We start from the raw sequence: 13,800 nt of genomic DNA on the forward strand, positions 1-13,800 counted from the left end.
ATATTATTACTAAACTGTTGGAGCGTTCCGTTGCACCTGCGATAACGTCTGCAAATCTGTGTATGCGACTAATAAACGTTTATTTGATTTGATGATTTGAGTCGTTTTCACTCAGCCATTCTGTGCATTGAAACATTTATATAAAGTAAATGTCCCGGGCAATGTGAAGCGTTGACAGGTGGAGAGAAATGCCTAAGCAAACTCCACCGTTCGTTTACCCAGTGAGAGGTGCATTCAGGGAGGGAAAAGGCAAGGCAGTGAGTGAGATTATTCCCGTTTGAAGTCTCGGTTGATGATGTCTATGTGTGAGTGTGTGAGGGAGTTTAAAAAGCAAAGCTGAGCAAACAGCAGTAAGAATCCTACCTCACGTATGATAATAGTGAACTTTATTATGTCTCTGTTGGTGTTATGTTCCATGTGTGTTGCTGTGCCAACTCCTCAAACAAAAACAGCCTCCTAAAATGCTTCATGATAGAAAAACACAGGTCTACATGCTCTTACATTCTAATGTGTAAGACCTAGACCTAGCAGTAGCTCCTAGACCTAGCAGTAGCTTCTAGACCTAGCAGTAGCTCTTAGACCTAGCAGTAGCTCCTACACCTAGCAGTAGCACCTAGACCTAGCAGTAGCTCCTAGACCTAGCAGTAGCTCCTAGACCTAGCAGTAGTTCCTAGACCTAGCAGTAGCTCCTAGACCTAGCAGTAGCTCCTAGACCTAGCAGTAGCTCCTAGACCTAGCAGTAGCTCCTAGACCTAGCAGTAGCTCCTAGACCTAGCAGTAGCTCCTAGACCTGGCAGTAGCTCCGTACACTGCAACCTATACTCCCTTTAGTTCATATGCCTTACATTGTCAACATGTACTGTACACACTGTAGTTTGCACATGTTTCAGGACCATAGAGATTAAGGCATTGTGGTTAGGCTTTCCATTATTCCTAATCAGAAGCTATGTGGTCCTGTGTCCAAAATGGATTTAGAATAAATACTTTTTGACCAAAGATGTGCACCGTACTCTCCTTTTGATTCCATCCTTTGCTCTAAGTCAGTTTAATTAGTTTAGTTCGCTCTGCTGAAGCCAGCAGTGCTCCTATTGAGTGTGTGACACTGGGTTCTGCTCAGCATTGTCCGAGTATGTGTGACGTTGGGTTTCTTTTGGGTCACGTTATGGAGGTAAAGTGATCTTTAGGGATCCAGTACCAGCTAGCTAGTTTACCTGTATGGTTTTGTGTTCTCCTTCTTCGTCTTACACTTCGTCAAATGTGCTTGTTAGGAAATATGCAGTAGCACAATTAATCAAAGCACTGTAACTACCATTGTGCATATTTAGGATAGCTTTAAGAAGTAAAATAATCATTTCCATCAGTGTTTTTAAAAGCCCAAAAAAGTAAAACCTTTCAAACCCAGCCTCCCCTCAGCTAGATATAAGAAATCCTTTAGAAGGCAGGGAAACTGAAATTAAAGCACATCTGGGATATCATTTGACTATACACTGGTCTGCCACAGAGCGGAAACATGCACAAGAATGGAGCCACAGTAGCTTCTTCTCCCGAGACCTGAAGAAGTGTTTCTCCATTCTCTGAAACTTCTCCTCCTATCCACACTTTGCCCCCCCCCAGCCTTCTTGGTAACTGGCAAAAAAATATGCCTTTGTGTGGAAGTCAGTAACAGCTAGACAGGCAGAGCAGTAGTCCAAAGCATTCATATTGTCTCTGGCCTCCCTCCAGCTTCAGAGTATCTTTTTGTCTCAGACAGACGTCACAGCACAAAGACACTTTTGAGAAATTGCATTTGATTTGACTCTTGTTTTGGAGGGCCAGGCAGGCAGCCATCTGTGATCTATGGAGAGGTAACACTAAGGAGACCGTGATAGTGATAGTGGCAGTAGTGGTTGAGGAATGTAACACGTCATGGTGATAGGATTCGGAAAATTAAGACAACCTTTTTGTCCGTGGAGTTTCACCACTGTTGTTATTAATAATAATGGCACACCTATGTATATTTAGTGCAACAGGTAGTTAACATTCTAGAGTTATGCCATTAGCAACAATTGTACCAAACATAATTGAATTGTTGCGTACTATACAACGCATAGACTATATATCAGCATCCGGTTGCTGTTTCTATTGCTCTTACATTCTTCAGAAGCATGATGCATACAACTGTAAAATCTCTAGGAATTTGAAATCATACCAAAAAAATGATGCTTAATTTACTGTGGCTGCCAAGCTTCACAAGTAATCTGTTCCACTTTGCATCTCCTGGGTAACGTCGTTGTTTTCATTTCTCTAGTGATATCTACATTCAGTTAAGTTTGTTTATTGTTGCATATTAGGCATCAATCATAGGACTTGAGTTTATCACGGCTGGAGTTTATATTATCTTGGCTCTCCTGATGACATGTCGAAATTAATTTGCCAGGTACTCTAAATGGTGTTGCAATCAATCAAATATTGAGCCTCAGCCCACAGCAGAAATGTTGTGGAAATGTTGTCAATCACGATTACAACAGTTCGTCAATCACGATTACAACAGTTCGTCAACTGGTACAATTTGCTCTTGAGTTCCTTCTTTTTCTCCTCACGGTGTTGTATATACAGTGGATACACATAGTATCAAAAGGGATAACAATTAAGATTGGATAAATACAGCATTTGTATGTATGTCCCTATACATACAGTGCAGAATGTGGCACAGTCAGACCAGAGTACCGTACTAAGTATTTTAGCTCTTTTCCACCCTAAAGCCAGCCAGGAGAACCATTTTTGTCAAGTCACAGCTTGCCAGGTTTCCATTTAAAAAATCTATAGTGATCAGACAAGTTAGGAAAGGCAAAAAAGAGAGACAAGCCATTTGACTAGCCTCTTCACTCCGGGAGAACTGTAATGTTACACATGGATCTTCCCTCGCTGAAGACGACAATCCCGTACCCAAAAACAGATTTACCATCCCTCTGGGATTACTTATTTCCCAGAAACTTAAAAGACAAATCAACCGAAGAGAAATGTATAATCTGCAATGCCTTACCAGTCATTTCAGGCTATACAATGTGTGAAAAGAACTGTTTATCTCCAACTTTATATCCAACACAATATCTCCCTAAAGGTACGCTGCCATCTGGGATTAGGGGAAACACGTTACAATCAGTTATTATCAGTTCTGAAAGATTTCTCTCTCTCTCTGTAACATGACCTCTGTGACCTCTTCAGTGAGGCCGTTTGGCTCTGAATGGTGACAGAAGACAAATTAGGTCATAAGTGAACGTGTAGCACCATTGACTAGAGAAGTACACAGACGGGAGAAATACACAGTAACTCTCTTGAGGTACAGACAGTGAATCAGTCAGCGTTCACATTCACTGCAACACGGTCTATGCCTGGGACATCTGGAAGGAAGCCTCTATGGCTGTGATTTGGTTAATAGTTGTACCCAAATGACTCATGGGCTGGAAATGGAATTGAATAGGTTTCTAATTCATTGGCAGCAGTAACACGCTAGCTAAATGCTAATAGTGTCTGACTGGCTGGCTGTGTCTTGTTCACTCTCTCTCTCTCATTACCTTGTGTCCTACCAGGCCTGAATCCTTCCTCACTGAAAAGTTACTGTTCGGTTCATAGTTACTTATTAGACTAGCAATCACTTCCTGTTCTGGCCATGTGACTGGTGACGTCTGCATGGGCCTCTCATTGAACATGGCATAATCAGAGCATTGTTTTGTGAATGAGACGCAGCAGGATTCACTTGGACATGACAATTAAACTAAAATAGGATCCTCTCCTCCTCAGCTCTCCTGATAACATGCTAAAGCAGCTAGATAAAGTAAACCTCTGCTGTTTTATCAAGACTGATAGAAGGGATGTTCACTTAAGCTCAACAACATAAATGTCAACATTTTGATGGCAGAGGCCAGAGACAGGTCACCGTGTGGCACTGAGCAGAGCAGTTCAGTTATATAGAGGAGAGAAGAAGAAACAACCTCACATTGTCACCTCCAGAGTACATCTAATATGTTTATCCCTTGTTTACAGTTGTTGTCAGGACAACCTCAGATTGTTAGCAGGTGTCAATATTAGCAGGGAAATGTTGACACTTAAAAGGCATCAAACTCTTTCAGTAATGGCATTATGTGCCAGGGCCCGTTGCAGGAATGTGTTTGTGAGTTCTTCTGTAAATCCATTTATTCTTCTTTTACTTTAACGGTGTAAAAGAGGCCCCGAAATTGCACATAATGAGCAACTACCCTGCCAATCCTGTCAGATGGTGTGACCAAAATGGTCACAGGCTGACAGTCATGTCCCCTGCGTGTTTTTGTGAAAGTAATGCTTCTGCTTTTCCCCATCCATCGCAACCTCAGAACACTAGTTGGTCAGGGAGGGTTTTGCCAGCTATGTGGCAGACCCGGTGCTAGGTTGTGTGTTTTATATACACTTCCTTTAAATAAACTGACGAAAGGAGTGCAACTCTGCCACATGTTCTCCTCCTATACCGTGTTTAGAAACTAAGCTTATACTCATTATATTCCAAATGAATTGCAGCTTTAGGGTCCTGAATACTGGATGTTTGTATGGGGATTCTATAATGAGTGTATGAGAGCCTGCTATGTGATCGTGTTTACATCTATACACCGCTGGTCTCCGTGAGTGACGGTCAGTAGTCCCCGGGATATGATATAAATATTAAGCAACGTTTCTGTTGGTTTGGCTACTGTTTAGCATGCCTGTGATGCCTGTGATGTGACGGACAAATTGAATGTGTGGGACCATTGTTTTAAATCTGTCATATCATCTGAACTCTCTATACTGGCCCCCAAAAAAACGTAATTAAAATACACAGTTACAGTCAGTAACACTCTAACCAGCTCTGTATGGCAAGTAAAATGTTCAGAGTGAGGTGTTCTCATTTGTGTCTGGAATTAGCTAGGAAGCTAGCCAACTTTAGCTAGTTAGCTTGGGTGCTTGACTTCCGTTGTGAGGTCAGAATGTTCGAATCAACCCTACTCCGCCAGAGCGTCCAGTGTGCGAAACGCGCTGAATTTACTAACGGACAATCTGACAACACTCTGAATTTACCAACGCCCAGAGCGCACTCTGAGCTCACTCTGACACCCTTGAGTGAATTTACAAGCGCACCCTTAATGTCCTTTAACCAACCTGTGTCAACTTAGCTAGCTGGCTAGCCAACGATGCTATGATGAGCAACCTTACTGGTAGCTACCCTAAAAGAGACAAATCAGCACAGAACGCTCTTCACCTGCTGAGAATGTGCTATATACACAGCCACGCCTATACTATTATTTTTTTAAATATATTTTTGAACTTTTACCCCTAATTGGTAGTTAGTCTTGTCCCATCGCTGCAACTCCCCTACGGACTCGGGAGAGGCAAAGGTCGAGAGCCACACGTCCTCCAAAACGCAACTCTGCCAAGCCGCACTGCTCGCTTAACCCAGATGCCAGCCACACCAATGGGTCGGAGGAAACACCATCCAGCTGGTGACTGAGGTCAGCTTGCAGGCACTCACCCCACCACAATGAGTCGCTAGAGCACGATAGGAGGAAAGTCCCGTCCGGCCAAACCCTCCCCTATCATGAAAGACGCTGGGCCAATTGTGCGCCGCCTCATGGGTCTCCAGGCCACGGCCTGCTGTGACACAGCCTGGGACCGAACCCAGGTCTGTAGTGATGCCTCAAACACTGCAATGCAGTGCCTTAGACCGTTGCGCCACTCAGGAGGCCCAGACTCACCTATCATATGGTGAATGTTGATCTCAATCTCTAGAAAGTGTTGCATTCCCCTGCACATTAACCATTAAGTCGATTACAACCTTCCAACAATTGCAGCCAAATTCCCTCGAACATTAACCAGCTCTGACTTAGACCATAAAGGTCAGCGTTCTATGTTTGGGACTTAGCATACCATTTCCTCATATTCTCAGTCCACTGTACTGACTGAGTGTTCCCATAAATCATTTTTCATTCTCCGAACCCTCCAAACAGTGTGTTACAGTACAACATCTCTCTCTCTCAACCCCAGATTGACAGGTAATGCCTGTAATAAGCCTTAGGCAGACCTTTGGGTACAGCAGAAGCATCTGACAGTATCTAAGGGGTGTCTATTTCTCTCCCCAGATTGACAGGTAATGAACCCCTGTCCATTCTACCGCTGAGCTCTCAACCCGAGGAGAACGTGGGAAGGGCCCACTACAAGCTGTGCGACCGGCTCAAACTGGAGAAGAAGCAGCGGCGGATGTGTCGACGAGACCCGGGCGTGGCCGAGACCCTCATGGAGGCCATCAGCATGAGCGCCCTGGAGTGTCAGTACCAGTTCCGCTTCGAGAGGTGGAACTGCACCTTAGAGGGGCGCTACAGAGCCAACCTTTTGAAGAGAGGTAGGGAAAGAAAGGCATTCCAACTTCATACAGAAGTATAAATGTAATATGTTTTCAACTTACAGATAACTGGTTTCTGACGTTCATGGGTGGAGGTGGAGATAGATCTTTGTAATTCCATAGTAGATAGTACAGTAGAGAAAGGCCATAGTAGATAGTACAGTAGAGAGAGGCCATAGTAGATAGTACAGTAGAAAGCTGAGGTGTATTTGCCCAATAATGGCAACTTTCAATTGCTCATTTTGAGTGTCCATTAGGAAGCTGGTAGCTGATATCCTTCCTCTTGCTCCACACCTCACTCTAGGTTTTAAGGAGACGGCCTTCCTGTACGCCGTCTCCTCAGCAGGCCTGACTCACGCCATGGCCAAGGCGTGCAGCGCTGGGAGGATGGAGCGTTGCACCTGCGATGAAGCCCCAGACCTGGAGAACCGAAAGGCCTGGCAGTGGGGCGGCTGTGGCGACAACCTCAAGTACAGCAACAAGTTTGTCAAGGACTTCCTGGGCAAACGCTCCAATAAGGACCTGCGTGCCCGCGTGGACATGCACAACACTAACGTGGGCATGAAGGTGAGTGTGGATGGAGGGGAGCCTTGTTGGATGAAGCGGTACATTTCATCTTGTTGAATTATGGGATACAGTAATTAGTGTATCCCGCTAATAGTCCTTTTGTCACAACTTGTCCTGTAAAAAAAAACGATGAATATTTTTGGGTTGGCTGGTTGATTGATTGACTGACTGACAGTGTAGTTTGCTATACCTGGGCCCTGTACAGCTATTTTAAGTACATAGGCCTATGTTGTCCTCTCTTGAGATGGTTAAGATCCGTGGCTGTATTCTAGGGTGAATATTTTGTGAATCTCCTACAGACAACTATATACTGTAGGGTTGGTAAATTATTGTTCTCCAAATGACCAGAACCAGTGAAAATGACCAGAGAGGAATTTAATGTGACCACGAGAGGAATAACAATGACAGAGTTTTTACAGCTATATTGCCATGGTCGACAGAGAATCGTTTACCCACATGCTGCGGTTATTAAACAAATACTATAGATCCTCAAGCATCCCACTTAATGGTGAGATAAAAGGCCAGCCTAAATCACTTAAATTGACTGCTTAAAGTCAGAGGCCACACGTTAATTGCCTTTGTTTGTGCCTTAGCGAGATTCGACAATTGTTTGAGGTGAGGGAGTGAGTTTTTTTTCCCGGCCTGGATGTGATTTTAATAGTAAAATCGAAAAGAAGAGAGAATGGTGTTAAAATGTCATGCCAAAGCAAACTCAAGGTCCTGGCAGCCGCTACCTTTACTCAGATTTTCTCCTATTGTAGCCATTTTAATTTGAGTATGAATATAAATTATAGCAGAAGCACACTTCCCCAAATGTTAGCAGACACAAACCTCTCCCCGAAGACCTGTGGTGTGCTCTTCCTTTTCAGCTTGGCTCTCCAAATCCATTCTCAGGTTCTTTTATTTGTGATAAAAGATTTACAACACTGTTTTCGTCCAGGTTTTTTTCTTATTTTCAGATTTAGTGAGGTGTACCACGTCCCATATGGAGCACAAATCTTGGAATGTGCCAGCCTCTGCATCCCTAGAACATTTAAAGCTGACATTTCACATTTTCCTGAACTAAACTGCAACTGTGGCGAATAATGCAGCACTTCTTTCTTATTCCCCGATCTGTTTCCCAGTGTGTGAGAACAGAACCGGAGAGAGACTGTGTCCACTCCAGGCCTCCTCTGGAGAATATACGTTATGGATTTTAACACATAACTTTTTAACGTTGTGGTCGGCTGATGCTGACTGAGCTGTACACAAATTAATCATTCCCAGCCACAGAGATTTCAAGCAATGTTGCAGCGTGTACTATTCACTGCTGTGCTGTATCTGACCAAACAAGCAGCCTTAAACACACCCATTCACCCCCCAATAGTTAAAGTTTGTCGAGCATTAATGGTCAGAGGTGTTCTCTCAAGTTCAACTGAGTCCACATTCCATGTCATCTGTTAGGTAGATCCCATTATATGTGTTATGAGAAATCTTCAGGCCTCAACATATTTGACGTAAAATGGATTTGTTTAGCTTTACACTTGCTAGCCTAAAGTTTCCCCCTTACTGAATCGAAACAGTAGAGTTATGAAGTTGGCCTGGTGAACGAGATGGACCTCGGGGGTTCTTGACTCCCACATACCTTAAAACAAACCAAGAACAGGGGCCAGGGTCTGAATTCTGTCTCCTTCTTTCCCATGGCCGAGGAACTCAATGGATCTTTTCTTCAGAAAATGTGCCTCTCAGCGTGTCCTCCACTTACTATTAGTAATAACCATGATGACTTTAATCAAAGTCGATTACCGAATGTTATCGTAACAGTCCGTATGGACACCTTCCACCCACAAACATTATCTTTCAAACTATTGCTTATAGTGTAGCACATTTTGTATTAAGAGTCTTTGGTTGGGGAGTAATGTAAATGTTGTATTATGTTAATGACAGTTTATCAGCAATAATTAGAGGCTCTAGATCGTCTAACTCTGTGGTATGTATGAGTATAAACAGAAAAGATAATTATAGCCTCTGTTCTCATCACATTTTAATACATTGATGTCCTGTGTGTGTAAAGGCTTCATATTGGATCCATTTCTTATGAAATTAGGACTTATTACATAGGCCCATTGTGCTGCAGAAATGACAGGGGAGTCTAGGTCATTTTCTTCTTCTTTGAAATCTTGCTGTCCATACAAAGTACAAAATGGGTCAAAGTTATTATTATGTAGTTTCATGCAGTCCCTTTGATGCCCTGTGACGGTTGACTGTATGTTCCTCTCCTCTCCCACAACCAGGTGATCAAAGCCGGGGTGGAGACCACCTGCAAATGCCATGGCGTCTCGGGCTCCTGCACCGTCCAGACGTGCTGGAGGCAGCTCTCGCCCTTCCACGAGATCGGCAAGCAGCTGAAACAGCGCTACGAGACCTCACTGAAGGTGGGCAGCTCCACCAACGAGGCCACGGGGGAGGGGGAAATCTCCCAGGCCCGGCCCCAGCAGCAGCAGCCCCCAACGGGCCCCAGCAATGATCCGATCCCACGCACCATGGACCTGCTCCACATTGAGGACTCACCCAGCTTCTGCCGGCCCAGCAAGTACTCGCCGGGCACCTCGGCCAGGAAATGCTACAAGGACAAGAACTGCGACGCCATTTGCTGCGGCAGGGGCCACAACACCCAGAGCCGCGTGGTGACCCGGCCATGCCAGTGTCAGGTGCGCTGGTGCTGCTACGTCGAATGCAAGCAGTGTACACAGAGAGAAGAGGTCTACACCTGTAAAGGTTAGCCCAGTCTTAGCTTCCTGCTCGCCCCTTGCCTCTGACCGGACTTAGCAAGTGGAGGTGTTCTAGGACAGAGGTTTGACTCTCACCCACCCCCCTTGTGGCTGTCAGAAAGAGAGAGAGAGAGACTTCTGCGGCAGAGGAGAGAGCAAGACGATGGAGATGGAGGACCTTTATAAGCACTTTGAGGGATTTTCTGTTCTATGGGTTTGGTTTTAATACCCTGTGGACCCAGCCAATGGTGGTTGGGGTTGCAGGAGGAGATTGGCCTTGTCTGACAACAGGGTCAACATGGGTCTCATGTTTTCTTGTTGCAGAGTTGGAGCTTTGGAGAAAGGCTACCTCACCTATTCAACATGCAGTCAGATGTGTCAGTGAGAAAAAGCAGCACTTGGCCGCTGTCTCCGGCTAGCATGCTGTTAATAAAAGACTGGCTTTTGGGCCTTGCCCAATGTAGAAATGTGTGTGTGTGTTAGCGAGTGAGGGTGCAGAGGGGGGTCAAATTACAACTCATATGGCAATCATGGTAACCATATTCAGAAACTGTTAAGAAGACAGGGTGTAAGATGTATTCTACACACACATATTTACACGCATACACCACTGTGTGTATGCATATGTATGTAAATAAATTAAATTGTATTATAATGATGTTATATACACTTTCTACTTATCTGAATATGTTTCAACAAACCACTAACCACACAAATGTTTTGTTGTTTGTGTGTTCTCGCTCTCTTCTGCTTTTTATTTTGTTTTGACAAGGCCCTTTGGAAAGCAGCACATGTGTGTCCTTTGTCTCACTCTGTGGATCATTTATGGACCCTTTGGGAATACTCCTTCACGAGGAGAGAAAACACGCTCATTTGTCTTTGATTCTTTTACACTAGAGTGAAATTGTTGGTGAATACATTTTGCCAGTCATTTTAGGCTACTCTTGGCCTTGAGCGAACTCAACTAATGTTCAGGGAATAACTGAAACCACTATATCTTATTTGGACTGATGGTAAAAAAAAAGAGAAAAAAGAAGAAAAACTGTATGTAATGAAATTTCAATGAGAGAATGGACTTGCTTTTCTGAGTTTAGTGTCTACTACTGTCACCGTGACAACAGGAGACCACCTGACCAGTGGAGAATGCATCTTCCAATCAGATGAATAGTGCTCTAACTATAACAGCTTCTTGGTACTTAGTTAGCCCTCTATTTAAAAAAGAAAAGCAAATCTTGCTAGTAATAATACTATAAAGTTGTAAAGAAAACAGCAAAGTGTGGGGAACAGAAGAGATGTAACCCCTATACCTAGTCTCTCATATCCTTCCTTCCTCTCTCTACACCCCCCATTTCATTGAAAAGTATTAATGGTTGAGATTGAAAATGAACAGTATGGTCCAATGGAAAAAATGGCTTAAACATTTACACCCTCAAGCAAATTTGGTATTTTAGATATAGTCCTGCTGAAGCTCACAATAATAAGGTGACAAAATGTGTTTGCGACGACAAAGCAAATGTATGCTCTAGCTGTATGCCTATGCATTGTCTATCCATTGTTTTGGGCATGGCTACCACAACTCCACGACTGCAAAGGTACAATCTCCTTTTTGTGTTGTTTTGACAGTAATTCTCTCTCAGGCAGGTTACTGTTATGTTGTACATGTCTAAAATGTAATATTGGATGCTTGATGCTTCAAATGACTGGTGGAAAAGGCAGAGCCAACCCTGTAAAACACCTACAATAACTCATGAGATGCAAAGTCATCTATAGATTCCCTTTAGATATACAACCTTTGCCTGTTTTAGGTGGGTGAGAATGAACTACTGAGTGAGGAACCCAACATTGTAAGATAGCCCCATTCACGCACTGAAGCCCCAGAAGTCCTTTATCATTTCCCCTTTAAAGTATTTAAAGATCCTGTATTTATGAATATAAACAGTGCATATGTTTTTATTTTCCTTTTGCTTGTTGTAAATAACAATGGGTTATTCTCCTGTGGTATAGAGACAAGAGTGAGGCACATGGTAAAATCTCACAGGCAAGTAAAGAGGAAGTTGGTAGCAATAAGGAGGTTAGGACCAAGACGTTTGATGCTGGAAAGGCGAGTGGTCAAATTTAAGTTGATGCATAAGGCTATGGCTAAATCATGAATATGGAGTACATTGCTGCTGAAAACTTTTGATTGTACGTGATCATCAGTAAGTGAAAAACATTAGTTAGATAGCTGTGGTCCAAGCTATTTTCGAGGGCATTGGCATGCTATGTTAGAAACGGTGACACTCACAGGATTGATATATGATTCAACCCACCGTGACTGATCAAGGAAAAGCAGCATGCTTTGAGAAGGGAGTCTAGCCTAGCGAAGGTTGGTTGGTTCATCCTCTAGAGCTGAATTCCAAACATGCCAAATAAAGAATGGTCAAAACCTATATAGAACTTTGCACGTTACATGGAATGCATAATGGCTATGCTAAGAGCCTGAGCATAAATGCCTGCTTCCCACAGCTTCTGGTGAGTGTATTCTACTCACGCTCCTCTGCACAAGACTGGTTCTCTACAGTGGTAATTTATTGAACGTTATACAAAAGGTCAACAGAGTCATGACGAGAGGAATACAGTATGCACATTGCATGTATTTTGTATGTTTTATACTGTACATATACACACGTTTTTTTTCTTCTTCAAGACAAAGGACGGCATGATACAACGGTTGTTTTCAATATCATTGTCTTAGTCCTTCATATTCTATTTTTGAACTCATAGCTCGGCACTGTGTAGTTGTCAGTGGATGATGTATAAAAATCTATTTTGTAGAAAAAATGAAAATAAAAGAAAGATAAATTATTTTGAGATATTTTATGAGCATGTGTTTAATGTAAATAACATAAAGTCAAAACTGATTTTATATACCTGTATTTTTTACTCTGTTTTTTTCCCTTTAGGCTTGTATGGGTGTTTTGCTTCTTTGGGGTGGAGGCTTCAAGAGGCAGTGTATTCTATAAAGTCAGTTTCTATAGATAACTCTAACATTTGCAGTTCCTAAGCACAAAACAAATCCTTACAAATTGAGTAACTAAACACTTCTCTTCCCTTTTTCAACTGTTACATACAACACATAATACAACACATCTGAAGGCAATTAAATAGATCATAATCAGCTGGGTTCTTTTATGTAATTGACATCGCACAGTACTGCGCAAGTATTTTTCTAGCATTCCGATTTGTAGGGTGATCAGTTTGTTTGAGGGGTTGGCGAGAGGTGTATGGGTTCTGTCTGTACCCCGTAACATAACCTTCTGTGCAGATAAACATACTGACCAAACATAGAGTGGTATTGGTGTGAACTCATTCAACTTTTGGTATACTCTGATGAGAGGGTCACATTCACTGTGTACATTTTGTATTAGGATTTGTGCTGTGCTTGCCAATAAACAAAACAAACATATATTCCTCTTTGTGATAATACTATACCAGCAAAGCTTTGTCCATGTTCACTTATTCATGTCTTATGGGAACCTAAATTATTGTCCTCTACCTCATGTGTATAGCTTGTAGGTATAAACAGATCACGAATGACTGGTAAGAATGTATTTAAGTTATTTAACATCTTTGTATAACAAAGGCAAGAAAACCTGAAATAATAAATGAATTTTTAAATTATTTGAATGTTTGGTCTCATTCATACCCAGTGGTTATACAGCCATTGCTAAGAGGAGTTTGGTTCAAGTCTAAGCAAGCAAACAGTAAAAGTTCTACACCACTAATAATCCACCTTTCCTTCTACACATAACTCAAAGCGACTTGTTGATATTGGTTCCAATATGCTATGCGATAGCATTTCCAAGCTGTTCAGAGTTCTGGAGACTTAAGGGGTTGAGAGTAGTGGAGCTAAATAGAGGGAGAGGTACACACCGCCGTCATCAAATTAAAGACAAGTACGTCCGGCTATTAGAGACACTCTCCGTTGGAAAATGCTGTACATCCCCTGTTGTGGAGCGATGTCACAGACAAGGAAGGCCACGTCTGCGACGTGTTATGTCATGTTGAGATAAGTGTTTATTAGAATCTGATACCGACTCCTGTTGGATTACCATATACATC

General features: G+C 42.7%; 1 protein-coding gene across 1 annotated transcript in view; it reads left to right on the plus strand.

Annotated features, from left to right (window-relative positions):
- Positions 1–13,359, plus strand: part of LOC106599874 (protein Wnt-9a) — a 30,955-nt gene extending 17,596 nt beyond the window's left edge. Inside the window, exons 2-4 of the mRNA XM_014191225.2 lie at positions 6,123–6,382; positions 6,687–6,949; positions 9,223–13,359. Coding sequence (XP_014046700.1) covers positions 6,123–6,382; positions 6,687–6,949; positions 9,223–9,711 — 1,012 coding nt within the window. The 3' untranslated portion in view covers positions 9,712–13,359. The remainder of the gene's footprint in view (positions 1–6,122; positions 6,383–6,686; positions 6,950–9,222) is intronic.
- Positions 13,360–13,800: the final 441 nt, after the last annotated feature.

The sequence above is a fragment of the Salmo salar genome, chromosome ssa03 (genome assembly GCF_905237065.1).
Source record: "Salmo salar chromosome ssa03, Ssal_v3.1, whole genome shotgun sequence".
In the NCBI taxonomy this organism is placed as follows: Eukaryota; Metazoa; Chordata; class Actinopteri; order Salmoniformes; family Salmonidae; genus Salmo; species Salmo salar.